General features: G+C 36.1%; 1 protein-coding gene across 1 annotated transcript; it reads left to right on the forward strand.

Moving 5' to 3' along the window:
• The first annotated feature begins 14642 nt into the window (after positions 1–14642).
• Positions 14643–16772, forward strand: HOXC11 (homeobox C11). The gene is made up of 2 exons (XM_075197995.1): positions 14643–15375; positions 16540–16772. Exons 1-2 carry the CDS (start codon positions 14679–14681, stop codon positions 16770–16772), a joined length of 930 nt encoding a protein of 309 aa, XP_075054096.1. The 5' UTR covers positions 14643–14678.
• Positions 16773–22178: the final 5406 nt, after the last annotated feature.

Raw genomic sequence — 22178 nt, forward strand, 5'->3', positions numbered from 1 at the left:
ATTACTAATAATAAATTGCGAATGCCCTTAGTTTTTAAAGTTAGGTTATAGCCATAAAATATATTTTATGCAGTCATTAAATGACACTTAATTGGTCATTGAAGAAACAAGAATTAAAACTGACATTATTAAGACACCGAAGTAATCCTGTTTAAAGAGTGATGTGCAACCCATTGTAGTGTGTGTGTGTGTGTGTGTGTGTGTGTGTGTGTGTGTGTGTGTGTGTGTGTGTGTGTAAGTGTGTGAGAATGCAGATGTGTTTACACGTGTATAAGTCTTCAAGATGTGTGCATGTGCGAGTTTATAGATGTGTTTGAACATATAAAAGCCTTCAAGATGTGTGTGCGTGTGAGTTTACAGGTATGCTTGTATGTGCTCCTACATGTATGCATTTACAAACGTGCGCATGAGTTTAAAAATATGGGTGTCTCCAGGTACTTGCATGCTTGTATATGTTCCCCGATAACAAGTGTGCTTTTCCAAATTAGTGTGTGTGTGTGTGTGTGTGTTTTTACCAGGTCTGTGCGTGTTTCCAGGAATGTGTGTTTGCGTGTGTGTGTGTGTGTGTGTGTGTGTGTGTGTGTGTGTGTGTGTGTGTGTGTGTGTGTCATTTACCAGGTGAGTGTATGTGTGTTTCCATGAAGGTGTGTGTATGAGCGTAGATTTTTTTTAGCTAGGTAATAACTGTCAGGTTTACCTGTAATTAAATGTTTATTGAGTTCCTTGGGCTACAAATAATGCAAATTGAATAAGAACTCAACACTCCGTTATCTCCAAACAAAATGTTATCTGACATATAATGCACTTATCAGCCTCAAAACCAAGAAAAATAATGAAATCTAAGGATAGAGATGAAAGAGGTATCAGGGTGAGATAGCGTTGTGTGGGATTTTCTATACTCCAAGCTTTGCTCCATTCGTTTTATTTCAAAGGGGATTAATTTTATTGCAAAACAGCAATTTCTGGGATGTTTAAATTACCACCACGTGCTTCCCTTTACGTTCACGGTCATGGCCGGGTAGAACTGGCTAAAGGACTCTTATTTACGATCTGCAAAGGATGAAGTCGATCCCAAGAAGAGAAAAAAATATACTGAATGGGGGCTGCTTTTTATCAAGTTTTTTTTTGCTAGCCCACACGGCGGGTTTCCTGGCCCTTCATAATACATGTTAGTAGAGAGTTACAGTGTGCAGGGGGAATAATGGACACCCTATTTGTGTACATTGAAACACAAAATGAACAAATCACCTTAATTGCTAACTCTGTGACATGCTGTGTTGTAATCCAATCCGAGGGGATCCTGTTTTTTTTACTGGAAGTCAAATCAATTGGGGAGATGCAATTAAATATAAGAGGCTGTATTGCTGAAGCTGCAGTACATATAAGTCACACGCGGCTATTTTCAGTTTCGGGATCCGGTATCTTGTATGTCACTTTCTGATCTTCAATTAAATGGTCTGGGGGCAAAAAAAAAACAGGGATAGCTTACATTTGTCTCGAAACCCTTTCTATAATTTCTTCATAGGAAGTATACAATTTTGCATTTGCAGTAATGGTCTGTAAATTGGTTACTATAAGCATCATTAGCACCCAATCTGTGAGTGGAAACGAGAAAGACTGAGGGATAGTTATTCTGCTGCTTTGAGTGTGCTCAAATAAAATGCAGTTCTGTAGCTCACTATGGTGTGGTCGTCTTGTTATTACCATATGCGTTCAATTTAGGGTCTTATTAAGGGATAATGTTGACACGATTCCTACCACACGCGTTGTGGTAGGGACATAATACTTCAGGCACGTTTGATCTCTATATAGTCAAGTTAAATGTGCTTAATACGTACCTACAATTATGTACTTTATGTGATTACAAACAATAAATTGATTTACCAAATATTTGGACTGGATTGACTTATTAATTTATGTATGGATAGGTTAACATTGTAATATGTCATATTGTAATGATGAAAACCTGCATCTTAGCCTTAGCTATGAAATGAGACTTGGCGCAATAATGTGCCAAACCTATTGCTATCCCTTCATGAACTTTACGATGATTTTGATAGTCATGAGGATTAGTATTTATAAATAAACCACATTCTTAAAAAATAACTTTATAAATAAACCGCACTAGGAATAGATTTTCTTTTTAAACGTATTGGTTTTGAGATCAAAGCATAGATCTCACTGATTAGTCCGCAATACAAGGCATATTGTAATTCATTTTAAGGGGCTTAAAAAATATTGTTCCATTATTATAAGAATGGCATTCGAATTGCCCGAAATATCGCATTTTAAGAAAATAATTTATGATTTAAATGAAAATTGACCCCTAACTTGAAGTATATGTAGCACTGTATTTATTAAAAACAGTGTCACATTATTTCTTATTGTATTTAATTGTTTTGGGGGTATTGCGGTGGGGTACATTATTTCGCTTAACCATGCGCATTAATCAGTTTATTTGGTGTTCCCATTATTGCCACATGATTGAAATCGCTCAGGGCTCAAACGCACATTAGTAAGCAAATGAGTAAACTGCAAATTGCAGAATATTTTGTCTGACTGTGAATGGACAGACCAGTGAGCAAGGCATGAGCGTTTTAGCGAGTATTTGAGAATAACATATGTCATTTTATTGGGCTTTTAACAACGTGACTCATGCCCCATATCTAAAAGTGAGAAGGTCTCGGTAAGTATGAGATCACCTTTTTCTGAAGTGCCCGTGAGGCCTAAGGACATGCTTCCCTTTTCCCACTTCTCTCTGTGTCCACACAAATGTACTCTGAATAATGTAGTAGTTGCCCTGATGCCAGAATCTTGGCAGGTAATAACAGCACGCAGTTTATTTGGTAGGTAGAAAGCATTTTATGCAGGTAATATAACTGCATACAGATAAGCATAGCTCACTTGTAAACAATGTTTATCTGAAAATAACAATCTAAAAAAAAATCACTCTGATTAGCCAATTTCCCACCAGGGGTCTAAGATGCACTGTAGCCCCCTCTAGCAGTCATGTATAAGTAATCACACTGCTGGTGATTATTGCAGTATAATGAACCGTCTGGAAATAGCATAGTGTAAATATGCTTTCGCTATATGGCTGATTAATGATTCCATATATTTATTAAATAGTCTTTGTATGGAACAAATAGTCACAGAGGATGAATGCAGTTAAGGATGAATTAGAATTGTAGCAACAAATAATGAAAATAATTACATAGAGCAGACGTATTTAGTCTGTGTCTGTCACTCGGAACTGTACAGTCTTCATCATTTTATTTTCTTGCATATGCTCCTTTCTTTCTCACGTCTGATTCCAGTATCTGTCGCTGTGGAGCGAGGGTTCATTCCTTTCTTTTCTCTTATTCTCACTAGACAGTGCGAGATAAATATTTGCCATGCAACAAGCGCCCCCAGCTGCTTTAGCTTAAAAATACTTGTTATAAAGGATAAGCTGCAGTGAGGAGAAAACAGGGTTTTCAGAAGAAAGAACCTGCAGCGCATGTACTACTATTATTATTATTATTATTATTATAATTATTATTTTTATTTATTATTATTATTACTATTATTGTTAATAATAGTAGTAATAATAATAATAATAGTAGTAGTATTACTAATAATAGTATCAGTATTATACTACTACTAATAATACTTCTACGACTATTTATTTTACTGCTAACACTTCTACTATTACTACCACGACCACTACTAGTAATAATAATCATTACTACTAATAATAATTAATTTTATCATAGAAGTCTGTGCTTGAATATTCTTCCCAAGAATGAGTGTAGTATATTTAATTAGTTTGTATAAATATATATATATACATATATATATATATATATATATATATATATATATATATATATATATATATATATATATATATCAACCATATAACAAGGACAGAACTTACTTAAATATATATACATTGTAATGATTTGGTGATATATTTTCATTTTATGGCATCCAGTCTGCTCTTATAGTCCTGCGCGGCTGAATTTCTTTGTTTGTCTGCAGCGTCTATACTTTTTATAGTTTTGCATGTATAAACATATATTTCCACTTATATAAATTATTGTCCACACTATTATCATAGTGTCATATGTTAACCGTGCTAATTATATCACTTCGTGATTAATCCATAAGTGTTTCTGGTTTACTCTTATGAATGGGCAGTCTGTGGTCACCTCTCATTGTGCTGGAAAGTCCTTCCTATATAGGCTGTAGCTTCAGTCTCAGCACATGCTGTCATATCCTTCCCATGCATTCAGACCCTAAACAAAGCGCCTACTCGGAACCCAGAGACAAATACTTCAACCTGAACTAATTCCATATTCTCCCTCTCTCTCTCTCTCTCTCTCTCTCTCTCTCTCTCACATACCATCTGTCTTCTATCTATCTATATATCTATCTATCTATCTATCTATCGCTGTAACTATCTATCTAGTATCTATATATCTATCTATTTATCTATCTATTTATCCAACTTTTATCTATCTATCTATCTATCTCATATCTATCTAGATTTGTATCTATCTATCTATCTATCTATCTATCTATCTATCTATCTATCTATCTTAATCTTGAGCCCCAGTCTATAGGCTGCACCCCTTGGATTAGCACAATGCATACCTCCATGCTGGTCAGCTAGACTAGAAAACAGGTTTTGTTGGAAAAAAAAGGACTCCTAGTGGGTGATATGGGTCTGCACATTCCACACATGTTTGGGACTGGCCTTCCTCCCAGCTGCTCGCATGAATAGTGTGCTCCTATTTAAAATAAGTCTCTTCTGCATCATACATATTATATGGCAGCATACAGCAATTAATAATACAGCATGTTACCTTGGATAGCAGATTAAAGGCTTGTAGTGCGTGCTATTGCATTTAAGACAATACAAAATTTGAAGACTGTATGTATTTTCTAAGTATACACTTGGATAGCTGCAAAATACAAAATGATTGTACACAGTTACACACATATCCACCGATATCCCATGTGTGTTATATTTTACAGTATATATATATATATATATATATATATATATATATATATATATAAAACAGAATATTCTCCCTACTGTTATGTGATAATATAAAAGTATGATGACGACCATATAAATGGCTGTAGGCCATATCGTTAGCACTCACCTATTATTAAAGAATGCACAACAACTCTCTTTTTATATAGATCTCATTATAGAGTTTACACATATATTAGCAACACGTGTTTTTTATACATATTTTAACATCTTTTGTGTTATAATATATGACCTTATATATGGAAATATCAATTTTCTGAAAAACGGTGTGTGACAGCATTTCCTACTAATAGTTTCACTTTATTAATAACTACATTGCTTATGCACGGTGTTGAAAAGTAGCTTAATACATAGATAGAAAGATAAGAGACAGATGAGAGAGAGATTAGATACATATCAGCTAGATAGATACACAGATAGATTTGTGATAGATAAAAAGATAGATAGATAGATAGATAGATAGATACAAATATGAAAGATAGATAGATAGATAGATAGATAGATAGATAGATAGATAGATTTGAAATAGATAGATAGATATGAGATAGATAGATAGATAGATAGATAGATAGATAGATATGAGATAGATAGATAGATAGATAGATAGATAGATAGATAGGAGATAGATAGATATATAGATATGAGATAGATAGATAGATAGATAGATAGATAGATAGATAGATAGATAGATAGGAGATACATAGATAGATAGATAGATAGATAGATAGATGATAGATAGATAGATAGATAGATAGATAGATAGATAGATAGATAGAAAGATAGATAGATGATAGATAGATAGATAGATAGATAGATAGATAGATAGATAGATAGGAGATATATAGATAGGAGATAGATAGATAGATAGATAGATAGATAGATAGAAGATAGATAGATAGATAGATAGATAGATAGATAGATAGATGATAGATAGATAGATAGATAGATAGATAGATAGATAGATAGATGATAGATAGATAGATAGATAGATAGGAGATAAATAGATAGATAGATAGATAGATAGATAGATAGATAGATAGATATGAGATAGATAGATAGATAGAACTGTACATATAACATAAGCAATCTAATTCGCCATCTGACCGGGCAGGTTTATTGACACTGGCGTGTAATTCTGTTTGATGCTTTCTGTCACTGGGTCCGAATACGACGCTAGGTCGGCTTGAAGGAATTCTTAACAAAAAGGTGCATTGTAAAGGAGGAAGCTGTTTTCCTGGTGCAGACACATGAAATGACTGGCTGGAAAGAAGGGATTATTGTTTTATTTTTCTTTATCCCTCACTACAAATTCCACTCCCATTCTCCCCTTTACAAAGTATTCCGGATGTGGCAGATCAGCCCACCCCTTGAGATCTGGCATACATTAACTCTCCTAGCTTTCCATTTCTCCCTTGTACTCCCCCATCCAAAAAGAACAGCTCTTTCCCTTTGCCTTCCCAAAAACTTTGGTCACATCTCGCTTTTTTAGCAGCCACAGAAAAGTAAGCAATACATGCACCAATGTTAACACCTTCCTGATAGCCTTTCAGTGGTTTACAGTGCAGAGGATCTGATAATCTTGTCAGCCTGCTGTCTACTAGTGTTTACAACTGTCTGTCTGGGTGGGAGGAGCACGGTTGCAAAGTGAAGGTCAAGTTAGCATCCTGCCTTATATGGCGTGCGATGGTCCTCCATTTTCACCCCTTTGTCACAACAAGGCTAAAGGGGAAATGCTTTACTAATTCTGATAAACACTGCTATAAGCTTCTACAGCCTAACCCACTTTTTGTGCACAAGAAGTCTAATAGATGCAATGAAGTTGTGCAGAGGCCAAGGGCTATAGGGATGGGAGATTTTCTCTCTCTCTTCTTTTTTTTTTTTTCATAGCTCCAGTCAAACGGGAATTTCTTTCAGCAAGCTGCAAACATCACGTCTGCTCTGGAGGAAAGGATATTAACGTCACACAGAAAAAAAAGCCCAATTAGACAATGTCTGAGCAGTATAATTTCCACTGCAGAAAACAATGCAGAGCAATCGGTAAGGAAAATGTATACACATACTCTTCTCGTTTCTGTTTCAATAATAATAATAATAATAATAATAATAATAATAATAAAAATCTATCAAGACTGTATTGTAAGGGAGGATAATCAAACACGATTGTTATTTGGAATGTGTTGATAGGTCTCTCTGAGTAATTGGGTGCAATGATTAATTAAAATCTATTCCCTAGTTTCTGAAAAGTACATTTCCCATTTTTCTTTGTCACAAACACAAGTATGGCTATGCATTATAACCCAATTATTGACAGGTTACATCCAATTGTTTTTGTTATTATTATGACGTGTGCTGTATTGCTAGAGTGTTTGTGGTTGCTTTATGCAGCAATAAAGTTGTCTGTTCATTAAAGCTTCAGTTGTAAATAATAAAAGTCCCTCATTGGGTTGATGTCTGCGAGACATGCTATTTCTTCATATAACCAGTGACTCTATACTTCTGAATTACGCTTTAATATAGCCTTTACTAATCTGATTACACAGGACATGAAGCCCCCTTACTAAATAGCAAAGTGACTAGCGTGTATGAAAGCAACGGCTGCTTTATTTCATTTCAATCAGGGGAGGTAGGTTTGAAATGGCCTGTTCCTAAAAGGGAAGCATTGTTAGAGTTTAGTTGTCTGTCTTGTACATGGCATTAATGAACAGATCTGGCCAGGACAGTCTCACAAGCTACACTTAATCTATACAATCTGTGCCATAATATCCCACTCTTGCCAGATGTGTTGCTGAAAGTCTTGCATTACAGTCCTTGGTCTATGTAATATGTGACTTGGTTCCCAGCGTATATTCATTGGATAAAAAGTAATTGGAATATAGATGGAGATTTTGTGTGTTTAGAACGCAAGTTTGCAGGATGTGGCGTGCGTCAAGGCCTCTACATCTACGTAGATTAAACGCAGTGAAATGATGACGCGTCTATTGCAACAAGTTGTGGTCGGTGGACTTCTGGTTTTAAAGCAGATTTCTATGATCCTTCTACATGTATAATATTGTCCTTGTTGTTGGTGTGTTTTATATTTATGCCTCATACTCAGACTCCGGATATAATCCGTAATGTGAATTTACTGTAAATCTGCGATTATTTGATTGGCAATAAATATTACTTTTTTACACTTGTTTATCGCAGAGTTAGTCTGTAGCTCCCAGTGTGTCGTGGAACTACAGGATACAGAATGCCCTGCCACCTGGAGATGAGGTACTACAAGAACCAGCATTGACAGGGCATGCTAGGTGTTGTAGTTCCACTACATTAGGAAATATACATGGTATCAAGTGATGTGACAAACTTTAAGCTGTGCGAATATTTGTGTTCCTCTAGGCGATAAATATGTTTGTACATTTGTTACATAAAGCGAGTACAATATCCCGGTTCTTCAGGTGAATGGCATGGTGTCACAGAAGCCGTGTAGTCTGCAGTCTTGCTTGGATGAACTCACCTTTCAAAATATAGAACAGTTGTATTGAATCTTGTCACTGCTGTGGGATTAATCCACCACACTGACCAACTGCTGCTAAAAATAGTTATCATTATTATAATTATCAATATTAATAATAATAATAATAATAATAATAATAATAATAATAATAATAAACTCAAGTAATAGCGATCCAATTATGGAATTACCCCCAAGGAAATATGATCCACACGTATTTATTTATTAAAGCGTTATCATGTATTTATAGTTCAGGAAAAAGCTGTGAATATTTCTAAGAACTGACACAGTATGCTATTGAACAAATGCACAATTAAATATAATTAATAGTTGATGTATGTGTGTGTTGGGTTGGGGGGGGGGATAGATAGATAGATAGATAGATAGATAGATAGATAGATAGATAGATAGATAGATAGATTTGCATTTGCGTATATCCAGTGTTTATAACAAAAAAAAAAGGCAAATACCGGCAGTCGTTTTGTGCTTTTTATTTTTATTTTTAATAATCGTTGCTGGTTTATTTTGTACTTTTTAAAGGACATGTTAATTCTTAAATCCATTAGCGGTTTTCATAACATGTAAAACAAATGTAAAAATAAATAGTAATGCTGAGTACTGAGAACAAGTCCCCATATAGCAGTGAGATAGTCTCCATGGTACCATCCGTTTGTCCTACCAGAAACGTCCCTTTAATTGAAGCCACTAATTCATTGCGGTTATTTAAACGGTTTTATTAAATAGTTTTTCGCTTCTGACACAGTATTATTTTATAAAGTATCTCTAAAGAACTGTAATTAGGATTTACTAAATAACTGGTACAATTGTATAATTTATTTATTTGTATCATTAATTAAAATCAGTGAGAAGCTTTGCTCCACCCATTAAAGCCATGAATCATAAGATTTTAGCGGCAATCCCACCCTGGTATAAGGTCTGCTTCGCGTGTGGCTCTGGTATACAAGTTCTCTGCTTTAATCTCTATTGATTCCATATGATATTAAACTGGCGGCTCAAGGCAACATAGAACAATTCCCTCTCTCCCCCGCTTCCCCCTCTCCCCTCTCTCACCCCCTCTCTCTCCATCCTTATGTATCCCCTATCTTCTCCATTGTTCACCCCAAGGACACCCGAAGTGTATCACCTCCACCCACTATTTTTCTGTCTTTACCACTAAATGTTGCCCAATTTCTCTGTCTCTCACTGATTTTCTACATGTACCTCGCTCTCTTTATAATAAATCAGTCTCCCTTCTTGTCTATCGCTCTCTTTCTCTCTCTCACCCTCATACACCTTAATTTATATCTCTCTCTCGCTCTCTCTCACTCTACCCTCTCTCCCTCTCTATCTCACTCACTCTCTCACTCTCTCCATCCATCTCTGACACTCTCTGTCCCTCTCATCATCTCTCAATTTCTCTCTCTCTCCCTCTCTCTCTCTCTCTCTGCCTCTTTCACTCCCTCTCTCACACACTCTCCTCTCTCTCCTCCCTCTCTCTCTCCCTCTCTCTCTCTCTCTGTCTGTCTCTCTGTCTGTCTCCCTGTCTCTCTCTCTCTCTCTCTCTCTCTCTCTCTCTCTCTCACACACACACACACACACACACACTCTCTCTCTCTCTCTCTCACACACTCTCTCTCTCTCTTTCTCTCTCTCTCTCTCACACTCTCTCCCTTTAGCAGTCTGGCCTATATCCAATTATATGTATCTCTGACATTTAGGGACATTAATATTTTCTACACGTATGCCACTTGTGGCTATTTTGCTTCAATCCTGGTTTTCCTTTACACCCAGGCGGTATTTAGTAATCTTTGTTTATTGCTGCGGGATGCAGTTGTTTTGATGTGCCCAAGTCTCGTACTTAGGAAGTAATTACGGCACTGGATTGGTGGTGGAAACATCTACTTAAAAGCATCTCACAGACAAGCCATAAAACGGAAGAATTTGCAGTTTGAGAGTTGTTGGATAGAGGAAACTCACAAATATTTACAAACAGGTCTCTTTTGCCTGCAGTGTTGTACTTCTTCCCAGTGTAGAATGCAGGGTGCCTGCCTGGACAGGGAGCCAGCTAAGCAACTATTATAAAGACTTTACTACACATGCATTCCTACGTGTGCACAAGTTGCAGCTACAGTGATAATGTGGCTATTGGAAAATAAATTACCTAATTTACTATAAGAAAGAAAATACATATTTGCGTTTTTATATGCCAGAGCCTTGCTTTAAACTAACTCCATCAGATATTTACAGATGTGTATCTTCTCTGTGTCTTGGTCATTTGAAAAATGTTCCAGTAATTCAGTGTATTGTCAACTGGCGATAGATAGTAATAGATAGATAGATTAGATATATAGATAGATAGATAGATAGATAGATAGATAGATAGATAGATAGATAATGGATAGATGGATAGATAGAACGATAGATAGAAACACTAAGACGATTCTTGTACTATAAAGTAATTCAGCAATTGTATGACAGTGTCATATTATGTATATTACTTTCTTGCAGACAAAGATTAATTTTGTCGCATAAAAACAGCGCATTTCATAAATATGAAACAGCACAGGAACGTACATATGCGCGAAGTCCCATTAGTTTCTCAAATAATCAGATTATTTTCCTGCTTTTATCTGCCTTTTTTACGATTCCATCTGCATAGATTTGTCGAGAAGAGCGAGATTCATTAAGAGATGCATGTTTACGGAGGATGTAGGAAAACAGTATTAATTATCTTATCAGCTGACGAGTATATAAGCATCTCATCAGCTGACGAGTGTATAAGTTTCTTACAATATTTTATTTTACTTTCAAGATTATATTTAAAACAAAATCATCAAGACACAATAAGCAGTACAGCATGGATACATAAAGATTCGCTTGTGTGTGTTTGTGGCGTGCACTGGAGTTGTCTTACTTTAGTCTTTGGGGGTGGGGGCCTAAAGAAAATCCCAGACTGCTGCTCTATTCAAGGTTTTATGGTGGTCAGGAAATTGACATTGGTCAAATTCAAGTGCTCTGAGTCCCCAGCTGTCTCTGCAGCAAACGTTGCAGTCAGCTCTGAAATCTTTACTCTTTACGTGGTTTAGTAACAAACCATAGGTCAGGCTTAAGTGATCTGCACTTATAATGTGAGGTCCAATTCTCGCACAGTCATTACTGGGAAACATCAATACACAGGCTATCTAATAGCATGGAAAAGTGGCTGGAATTTACATCCTATTATCATGTGCTGCGTCTTCTATTCTCAGATATATCTAATCTATCTATCTATCTGTCTACTATATATACACATATATATAGATATACATATATATATATATATATATATATATATATATATATATATATATATAAATATACATATATATATAGTGTGACATTTGCACCTGACAATTTGACATATATATGTATCAAATGTAAATGTCACACATTATATACATATATATATATATATATATATATATATATATATATATATATATATATATATATATATGTATATAATGTGTCATACATTATACATCATATATGTATTTATATATATATAAATATATATATATATATATATATATATATATATATATATATATATATATATATATATATATATATATGATGTACGCCTATCTAAATGCGGTCTGATGTGTTAAGCTTCTCTGTACATTATGTTCTATATTGTGGCTGTCTGTGTTGTAATGGATGGGAGACTCCAGGAAGTAACGACTCCCATAAACAATAGCTTAAGGTTATTAGTTTGTATCAGGTCTATCAAATGCCAAGTAAAACTACGAGTGACACGAGTGACACTTTAATTAAAACTTGTGCGCTGCGGGCGACGTTTGCAGTGTAAAACAGGTAAATTGCAAACCCCAATAATTTAGGTGAGGCTTCTATGATGGAATGATGTCAGGACCGGCGAATGAGGGGCTGATAATTCCTGTTTGATTAATGTTTGCCCTGAAATATTAATTTTCTGGAAATTGCAGAATATGATAATAAATTGAAGAATAACATTGTAATTTCAAAAGTGCAGTGAAACTCCCAGACTATATTTCTCTTCTTAACCTCTCAATGCTATCTTTATGATTCATGTTTTTATTAGATTTTATTCGATGGTAATATTCAAAATCTGTAAATGTTTCAGTGATGGAGAAATTTTTACTAGTGACGTTTTTAGTTATTCTGTAATTTGTCATATACGAGGTAATTATATTTACAAGACTGAATATATTTTATTTAAATCGAAATCTGATGTTCATCCATCCAACCTATCTATCTATCTATCTATCTATCTATCTACCTATCTATCTATCTATCTATCTATCTATCTATCTATCTATCAATGTATCTATTATTTATTTATATATCTATCTATCCATCGTTCCTGTATTAGTGAAGTTCTGCTTTAACAAGAAAACGCAAACAATCGTCGGACAATATGTAAATCCATATAGGTTTGGTGTTTTCTAGGTCTGAAGATAAAACATTGATGTATTTTCAAATAAGAGCAGAAATTAAATATTAATCGAGAAACTTGTGCAAGTCTAAAAATTAAAATCGAAGTTCAGTTATTAGATAACACAGTTTATGGTGACGGCCCTGGAGGAAGACACAAAAATACTGTCTAGTAGTACTAGTATTTTTGCATGCTAAATAAGTAAGCAACATAGTGTGTATAGATAGATAGATAGATAGATAGATAGATAGATAGATAGATAGATAGGTAGATCTAGATATAATATGTGTTAGTGTGTGTGCTTGTATAATTATATATATATATATATATATATATATGTGTGTGTATATATATATACATATATATATATATATATATATACCTGATTATCTCTAATCCTGTGCTCACTGTACTTTGAGAGCCGTTTTTTTCTACCTCCTTATGGATCTGATACTTTGATGTTTCTTCTGCTTTTTTTTATTGAAAATGTAACTGAGAAGGTAAACTGGGGTCATGTCCATGAAACATATTTATAAATGTCTCGTCTTTTTATTGATATATAAAAATATAATATGTGTATCAGCGTTGTAACAGTACCAGGCATTAATAAAAATGGACCTATATATTATGATGGTTTAGTATTGTTATCTAGCACTTAATTCAGGTAAGACTCTGCAAATAAAATAAAAAAAAACATTTGTCCTGAGCATGAGTAAAATTAATTTCTACTTAAGTTCAGCTATCAGTCCGACTCACACAATGTTCTTGTTCTAACACTCACTGTGGTCAGGGTAATTTTTGAATAACGTTTTGCTATTTTACAAGTCTGTGTAATGTGACTGGACAAGAACTGCCCTGGCTGCACGCTAGGTGTGCCTGAACTTTGAATCTCCGCATTTTGTCATGTTAAGCCTGGCTTATTTTAAGGTCCATACCTCCAGTGTGCTGATTTATTCTGTAGCTGACATAAAGCAATATCTACAAGAAGGCGAGTTGTTATTGGAAGAAGCATGTTAATTACTGTGTTTCGGAGAATATCCTCACTTATATGTAACATCAATAATATACAGATGTATACTTTCTGTAGTTAAGCTGGGTTTTACAAATGTTTAAAGACTTACTGACCCCAAAACCTCTATGCCCCCCAGCATTTCTATTTGATCTCTCCAGAAAAAAGCATTGCACTGTGTCCCCCTCAAAGTTGAAGCATTAGGTGGGAAAAATAAGAGTTGACCTATTTCTAGTGAGTGCAAATCCCCGTGACAGGGGAGCACAATCTAGAAAGCAGAGACCAAATTGAAAACTTCAAAAGCCCCCCCTCCTCCCCTTCTCCCTCCCAGCCACCCCCTGAAATGATCCTTACACTGCCTTTCCTTCTGAATGCACACAAGGGGAGTGCCTAAAAGAGAAAAAAAAAATGAATACAAATCTGCAATTGATTTTCATAATGTTTCTGCGGTGTTTGAAAACCAATCGTTTTTGAACCTCTCTCAGATCTTACCTAAGTGAACCCTCCTACGCATCTAAGTGCTCGGAACTGATATATGGCGATATCTACTTGGGCATCACGTGCTCCTGGGGAGAGACTAAGACGGACAGCGCGTCATCCAGCCTTCCCAAATTTTTCCCCCTCTGCAGATCGCCTCCAAAACATCTATCTATAGAGCCAGAAAGGGAGAAAGATGTTTAACTCGGTCAACCTGAGCAACTTTTGTTCGCAATCGCGCAAAGAGAGGAGTACAGAATTTGGAGACCGGGCAGGCTGCACTTCCAACCTGTACCTCCCCAGCTGCACCTATTATGTCCCTGAATTCTCCACTGTGTCCTCCTTCTTGCCACAGGCCCCTTCTCGCCAGATCTCTTATCCTTATTCCACTAACCTTTCCCAGCCAGTGCGGGAGGTATCCTATGGTCTAGACCCTTCCAGTAAATGGCATCCTAGGAGCAATTACGCCTCTTGCTACCCTGCAGCTGAGGATCTGATGCACAGAGAGTGCCTCCCTCCTTCTTCCAGCATGACCGAAATGCTAATGAAAAACGAAAGCGTGTACAGCCACCATCACCATCACCACCACCATCACCACCCGAACTCTAACCATCCTTCCACGGGATTTTACGCCAGCATGAGCAAAAACACTGTGCTTCCACAGGGATTTGACCGCTTCTTTGACAATGCTTACTGTGGGACTGAGAACCAGACAGAGGACTGTGTGCCAAAGAGCGATGGCAAGCTGGACAGTGACCCCCAGACTAGTGCTCTGTCAGCCGGAGCGGACCAAGGGCTAGACCCGGAAGACGAGGAGGAAAATACCAACCCAGGTTCCTCCGCCTCGTCCTCGTCTGTCAACAATAAGGAGACGAGCAAAGGCAACAACTCCAGTAGGTAGCTGTGCGCAATGTCCCAGACAGCCAGCAGCAGGGTGGTGCAGGGGGTTAGCCGGTGTTTTGTCGGTCACATTTTATGTGGAGTTTTATAAGCATTCAAAGGATTTTATTAAACCTACAAAAGCTCTTTCTTCCAACAAGAGGGGGATTTTACGATGGGAAAGCTCTTTGGGGGAGAAAAAAAAAGAGACTGTTATATAAGGGGAGAGAAAAGGAACAAATATACGAGCAGATTTTATTCATGGAGCTGCAATTTGGGGATTGTGATTGTTAGTCTTCAGATCGCAGCCTCCGTGGTAAACGTTCACTTTGATCATGAACTTTGAGGGGCATTTAAGACGGTTTTGTTTGGGCGCTTTGGAGGTGAAAGGCAATTGGGCAGAAAATAACCTTGGCTGTTTCCTGTGCCTGCATTTCACAGTCCTTTCCTGCTGTGATCCCTGGTCATACATATTCACGTAGAATCTTATTCCTTACATATGTGGAAGAGCATAGCACAACATACTGCATTTAACCCTTATATACCATTTATATCATGGCCCCTTTTAGCCTCTCATTTTACATTCATTTAAATGACAAAGAATTAATCCCCAGGCTCCCTACTCTAAGCACACACTGTAGATAGATGTTGTGCCAATATCCAAGCTCCAATTATCATTATTTTCCATTCTTCTCTCAAATGAACACAAGTAGCTCCGGATGTAGGGTATTTGCATTATTGCAATAATTCAGCCACAATATTTGCCCTGTGGCCAGTGCAGGTTTATTCCACATAATTTGGGATCATGCTGTCTTCACGAGGACCGCTAAAAATACATCTTGAGCTATTTTAGTGTACAGTGTATTGTGTGCTGGCTTGATGTGAATCCACTATTATATTAATCCCAAAACATGAATGTTGTAATGTTGATGTACTATTGTACTATTGTGTTGACGTTTTTACCCTGATATGTGTTAAACTATGTATATATATATATATATATATATATATATATATATATATATATATATATATATTATGTATCACATTAAATGTGTTTAGTCATTTTAATATGTGATTAGAGGATTAGGAGCAGGCATCAGTTTTGACAATTAAGTTTCTTTGATTCCTTTATCGCTTTTAAAACCGTGTTTTTATCGTTTTTACCATTCTCAAAGGTGCCCCCCGCACAAGAAAGAAGAGATGTCCCTATTCTAAATTCCAAATCCGAGAGTTGGAGAGAGAATTTTTCTTCAATGTGTATATAAATAAGGAGAAGAGGCTTCAGTTGTCTAGAATGCTGAATCTCACTGATCGCCAGGTCAAAATATGGTTTCAAAACAGGAGAATGAAAGAGAAAAAGCTAAGCAGGGACCGTCTGCAGTACTTTTCTGGGAATCCATTGCTGTGAACTTGCTGCATTCTCATGCACTGTCCCCGTCTAAGCTGAGGGTCCTGTAGAGGATCCTTGAATCATGGCTGCATTCTGAGTCTGCAGACAAGCTCAGAGTTTAAGCCCCTTTCTGTTACATATTTGTATATGTACATTATTATTACCAGGTAACAAAAGGAGCTGCGTGAGGAGCACTTGGTGTAACTGAAGCCATGAAGGGACAAAAAAAAAAAGACTTTTTTTTTATTTAAGTAACTGTTGAAGAAATGGATCTCTTCATTTTGCTAGATCATTGATTTCAGAAAGCCTGCAGATGTGAAAACAGTCTTTATCCATGCTATTGTTTAATAGACATTGAGGACGCGCCAATCACAATGGAGATAGTGGCTAAAGTTTCCATGAATCTATCAATCGTGCTATTTCTAATGGAATGGATGTGTGTGAGTGTCAGTTAGTGTGTGTGTGTACACGTATAAATGCCTGTTTTACTTTGTATCCCCTTTTTATGCTGTCCATTTGGGATTTTGAATCCTAGCACAGAAACCAGACAGGTATATTCCTAGACTGTTGATAAATAAATCTCATGTCCATTACATTCGTAACTAACAATTGACAAACATGTGTGCGATTGTACGCGGAAGTAGGGGTTAAATCATTCATATAAGCGAAAGCAAACTGACATGACAGTCTGGCATGTGACCACACATATGTAGTCATATAGTGAGTGTGAAAAGAAGAAAAGAAAATAAATATGCCACACTTGCGAATATATACATATATCTGCAAACCATATACATATTTTCATAAACATGTATGAACTCTGAACTTTAATGTACGTTACAATCCATAACTCTTTCTGAATATATATATATATATATATATATATATATATATATATATATATATATATATATATATTCCCTGTAATTCTCCAGTAATGTGATGTTAATTAATTGATTAGGTTTATACGTGTGTGTATGATGTTTGAGTGTGAGTACCATATTATTATGTATTGTAATCGTCACTCTCAAGCCCCATTGGGGTAACAGTGTTAAGGGAGGGGCTTTGGAGCCTGTAAATGCCCCCATGTTATCACAATTATCTCCAGGATGGATTGTGGATCAGTGCAATACAATGCGATAAACTCGCATGAATTCCGTACATCAGATTTTTAACTTGCGGTTACTTTGGCCCAAAGATCGTTGCTATAACTTGTGACTTATTTTCCCATTGTAATTAATCCTTTTCATATTCGCAGGAAAAAAAGTACTCTTTTTTTTTAAGAGACGAATTCTAATTTATATACCAACTTAGGGTTTCATTTTAATTAGGATCCGAGCATTGTAATACACAAAAGCACAACTGTTTCATCGAAGGTATACAGGATCATAAATATATTATTAATAAAAAAAAAACGGATCTCACCACAGATCAGTTTGTTAATGACTAAAGACAAGATATTGGTAATGTTACATGCATGTATCATTCTGTGTAAAATAAATAAATGACACCTCTTTCTAAATATTGTTACTAAAAGTATTATTACAGCTCACATGTGGTCAACAGGACACCAGTCTAATGTCAGTGGCCTGCACCTACCCTACAGGAGGTTAACATAGGCAGCCCTTGTCTTGTGGATTATACTGGAATTTCCTACAATGCCATTATTTATTTTATATGGGAGAAGGAGAAATGATCTCAGAGCCACACTACACGCCAAAAAATATACAAAATTGCATAGCAGAAAAGATCGACGATTGCATCCAGAAAAAAAAGAGATGGTAGATGACTAGGACATTGTATAAATGTACACAAATGATGTTATAAGGTCATGTTTCTTATTAAACAAATCGCAAATAAGTGAGGATTAAACAGCTGTTGCAAAACCGTTTATTTGCTTGCAGTGTGGATTAATGTGACTATGCATGACTTTAACATGAAATAATACATACTGCAATCACTAAACCTATCTGGCTTGCTGAAAGACATGGCTTTGAATATTCTATTACATATCAGTTTGTCATATAACGGTGCATGGATTATATAAACTACGTACATATAATAATTATCACACACAGAGACACACACAGGCACACACTTGTGTGTATATATATGTATATATATGCGTGTCTATATATATGTGTGTGTCTGTGCATTCGAGTGTATACAGCAAAGGAAAGTATATGTATGTACATGTCTGTATATATATATATATATATATATATATATATATATATATATATATATATATATATATGTCACACGTATATAAGATACAGGGCATACGTGTGTATCATATATATACAAAAGAAAAAAAATACAAGGAGGTCTACATTTTTAACAATTGCGATTTACGTAAAATCAAAAGTCCAGTAAAGGAATAACCTACTAGCATTCTCACATATATATATACTACTGTAAGATTTGATACAAATTTGTTTTCAGTGCCTTTCATTTCTATCGACCTATCCCATATCTATCTCTCTGACTCTTTCTCTCTCTCTATCTGTCTATGGGTTGCCATAAACACTAGTAAAGTAACAAAAAAATATTTAGCTCAATTTAAAAGAGAAAAAATCCAAATGTACAGCAGCTAATTCCCGTAACAGCTGAAGATGCAATGACAAAAGAGAACCGTCTAGACAATGTCATAAAGACTGGGGCACTAAACAGCTTATTTTTTCTTAATTACTCTGTGGGGCCATAGGCAAAGACTTCCGCTGTAAACAGTAAACAAATAGGAAAGTGTCTGAGGTGGGAGCGAGTGGGATACCCGTCCAGTTGTATGTATTTATTTATTTATTTTCCCAAGGCTTCAACTGAAGTTACTTACAAAGAATCTGGAGGGCTAGTTCAAAGTTTCCCTGAGCTAAAATGGAATGTTAGCTGTAAAACCCAAGTTTATAGACCACGTGGGAGTTTACAGCATAGTGAGCAGCACTGCCAAGCAGGAAAGTGCATTTAACCCCTTACAGACTGTGGTGAATTTATTTGTAGCCCACTTCCCTTAGTTTGCCTTCATTATGAGTGCAGACATTGTTCAAGTAGAGATTTGGGGCAGTAAGTGAACAATGAGAGTTTCACGCGAGTAGAACTTTTGATTTAAATAACTAGTATATACATGTTTGTCAGTAAGAAAAGATGGTTGGGTGTCAATTTACAGGAAATTGAGCATCCAGCTTTAAGGAAAAAAAGTATATGAACCTTTATTACAGGTATTAAGTGACGTTGGATTCGATGACCAATGTCGTATATTCCATTTGTGGAAAAAAATGTGAATATAAGATGTCTTTGAACTTCAATAAAGTCAAGTCCATTACCCACCACTCTTTGTAGTAAAGTGGAATGAGAGTTAAAATCTACCACCAATCAAGTAAAAGGGAGGGGTGCTTTTAAGTACTCATGTTAAACCAAAAGGCGGTGTTTATGGAACGTAATATTAAGCTGGTTGGAGTAGACGTTAATGTTAATAAGTGTACATGAATGGTGAGGGATTAAGACACGCTCATTTTTTATTATTGTTATGAATCGTTTGATATGTTAAGGAGTGAAAGTTATTAGAACTTTGTTTAGTGTAAAACTTTTACTAGAGTTGTCCTTTTAATTCTTACCAGCTCGCACAATGAAAGTTCTAGAAAATAACTACAAAAATCACTTCTGGCTAATAAGTACATCAGTGGAAGGAAAAACTCCCTTCACCATTTATTGCGTTACTGTGTGAGGTGAAAAGAGAGGGGGGCTGAGAAATGTTCTTAATAACCTACAAACTAATTGCCAGGGACTTCCTTTGTGACGTAAACACCACCAAACACATAATCAAAAACCTGTTTCCCAATCCTGTCTGTGATCCCCAACAACATATCGAATACTGCTGCAGATTATTCAGTTGTGAAAAGTTACAAATAGTTTTGGAAAGCTAGTGACAGAAACTTTTAATTACTCTGTTCCCCACAGACATATAGCAGACTGTGCCACACTTAACCCACTACTATGTGACATCAGTACAAGCTGCATATGTCGTCTCTATTGATGGACAGTCACCCATGCCTTGGAAGAAGCAGTCGGACGGAACAGCAGTTATATTAGAGAAGGCTGTTGATATACAAGCATAGAGGCACCCACACACAGACACACACACACACAGACACACACACACACACACACACAGGCACTCACATGCAGGCTCTCTCACACACATGCAGGCGACAGTCATTCATAAGTGCTCAGGAGTTGTGAGAGGTAAACTTGACTCTGCTTTTCGCACAGGTTTTATATCGATCATATAGCATGTTGGTGAAATGTGGACTGGCCAGACGAGGATGGACAAGCCAGTGGGGGATGATTGTCTCGATGCCCCCTCACAGGATACTCCAGGTCTTTGTTTTGAAAGCAGGAGCCCAGACTGGAATGTGAGATATCGGTGGGAGGAAGGCAGTGGCTTTGGCAAATGGACTTGAGGGCAGCCATCAGCTTGATGTGATCTCCGGCTGTGGACTATACATGGGGTGGGTAACCTCAGACCCCGGCCTCGATATCCTGCGATAAGACAGCACACAGGGGATATGGTCTCCAATAGAGGGTGTGAGGCTGAACCTCAATGTGCGCAGGAGCACAGTCCTTCTATCTCTCTATATAATATCAGAGAAGACAACAGTTCCAGCAAAAGTCACCTTCTTCTGTGCTGCATCTAGTTTAAGACTAGACATTGTTATCAAGCCGTGTGTATCTTTTGCATCTGTAGCGCTATTTTCACACGTTGCACTTTCCCTGTTTTATTTTTACATTAATTTGTCTGTGTAAATGTGTAGGTAAAATGTTTTAAAAGCTGTGATTTAGAATATCACCAAAAGTAAGCGCTCCGGTACATGATGATTATCACTTATATTCCCTTATCGTTATATCACAACTTGAACTTCTACAAGGCTTTGGCCTTTAAGGGTGAATGTGTGTACGTATAGCACCAACTGCGTATATTTTATATATGTATATTACACTCTCAGATCAATCCACTTACCAATGAAACGTAAACGCATACATATATATACTATTGTTGAAAGATACTAAATAGATAGGTGTATTTGTACAATTACACCTAAAATATGACTGATCGAATGTGATAGAATACATATTTCCACACACACACACACACACACACGTGTGCATTGTATATATTCCTATGTATATACACATTCTACTATGTATAGTCGTGCATGTTTATTTATCCGTCGAGACTAATTCTATAAACACATAAGCACACACACATATATACATATATATATATATATATATATATATATATATAAATTGACGATATATATCCCTATAGATCATTTTTATTTTCTTTATATATATGTATATATATATATATACACATATATATGTTTATTTATATATATATATATATATATATATATATATATATAT

Source organism: Mixophyes fleayi, chromosome 2 (assembly GCF_038048845.1).
Source record: "Mixophyes fleayi isolate aMixFle1 chromosome 2, aMixFle1.hap1, whole genome shotgun sequence".
Taxonomy (NCBI): Eukaryota; Metazoa; Chordata; class Amphibia; order Anura; family Limnodynastidae; genus Mixophyes; species Mixophyes fleayi.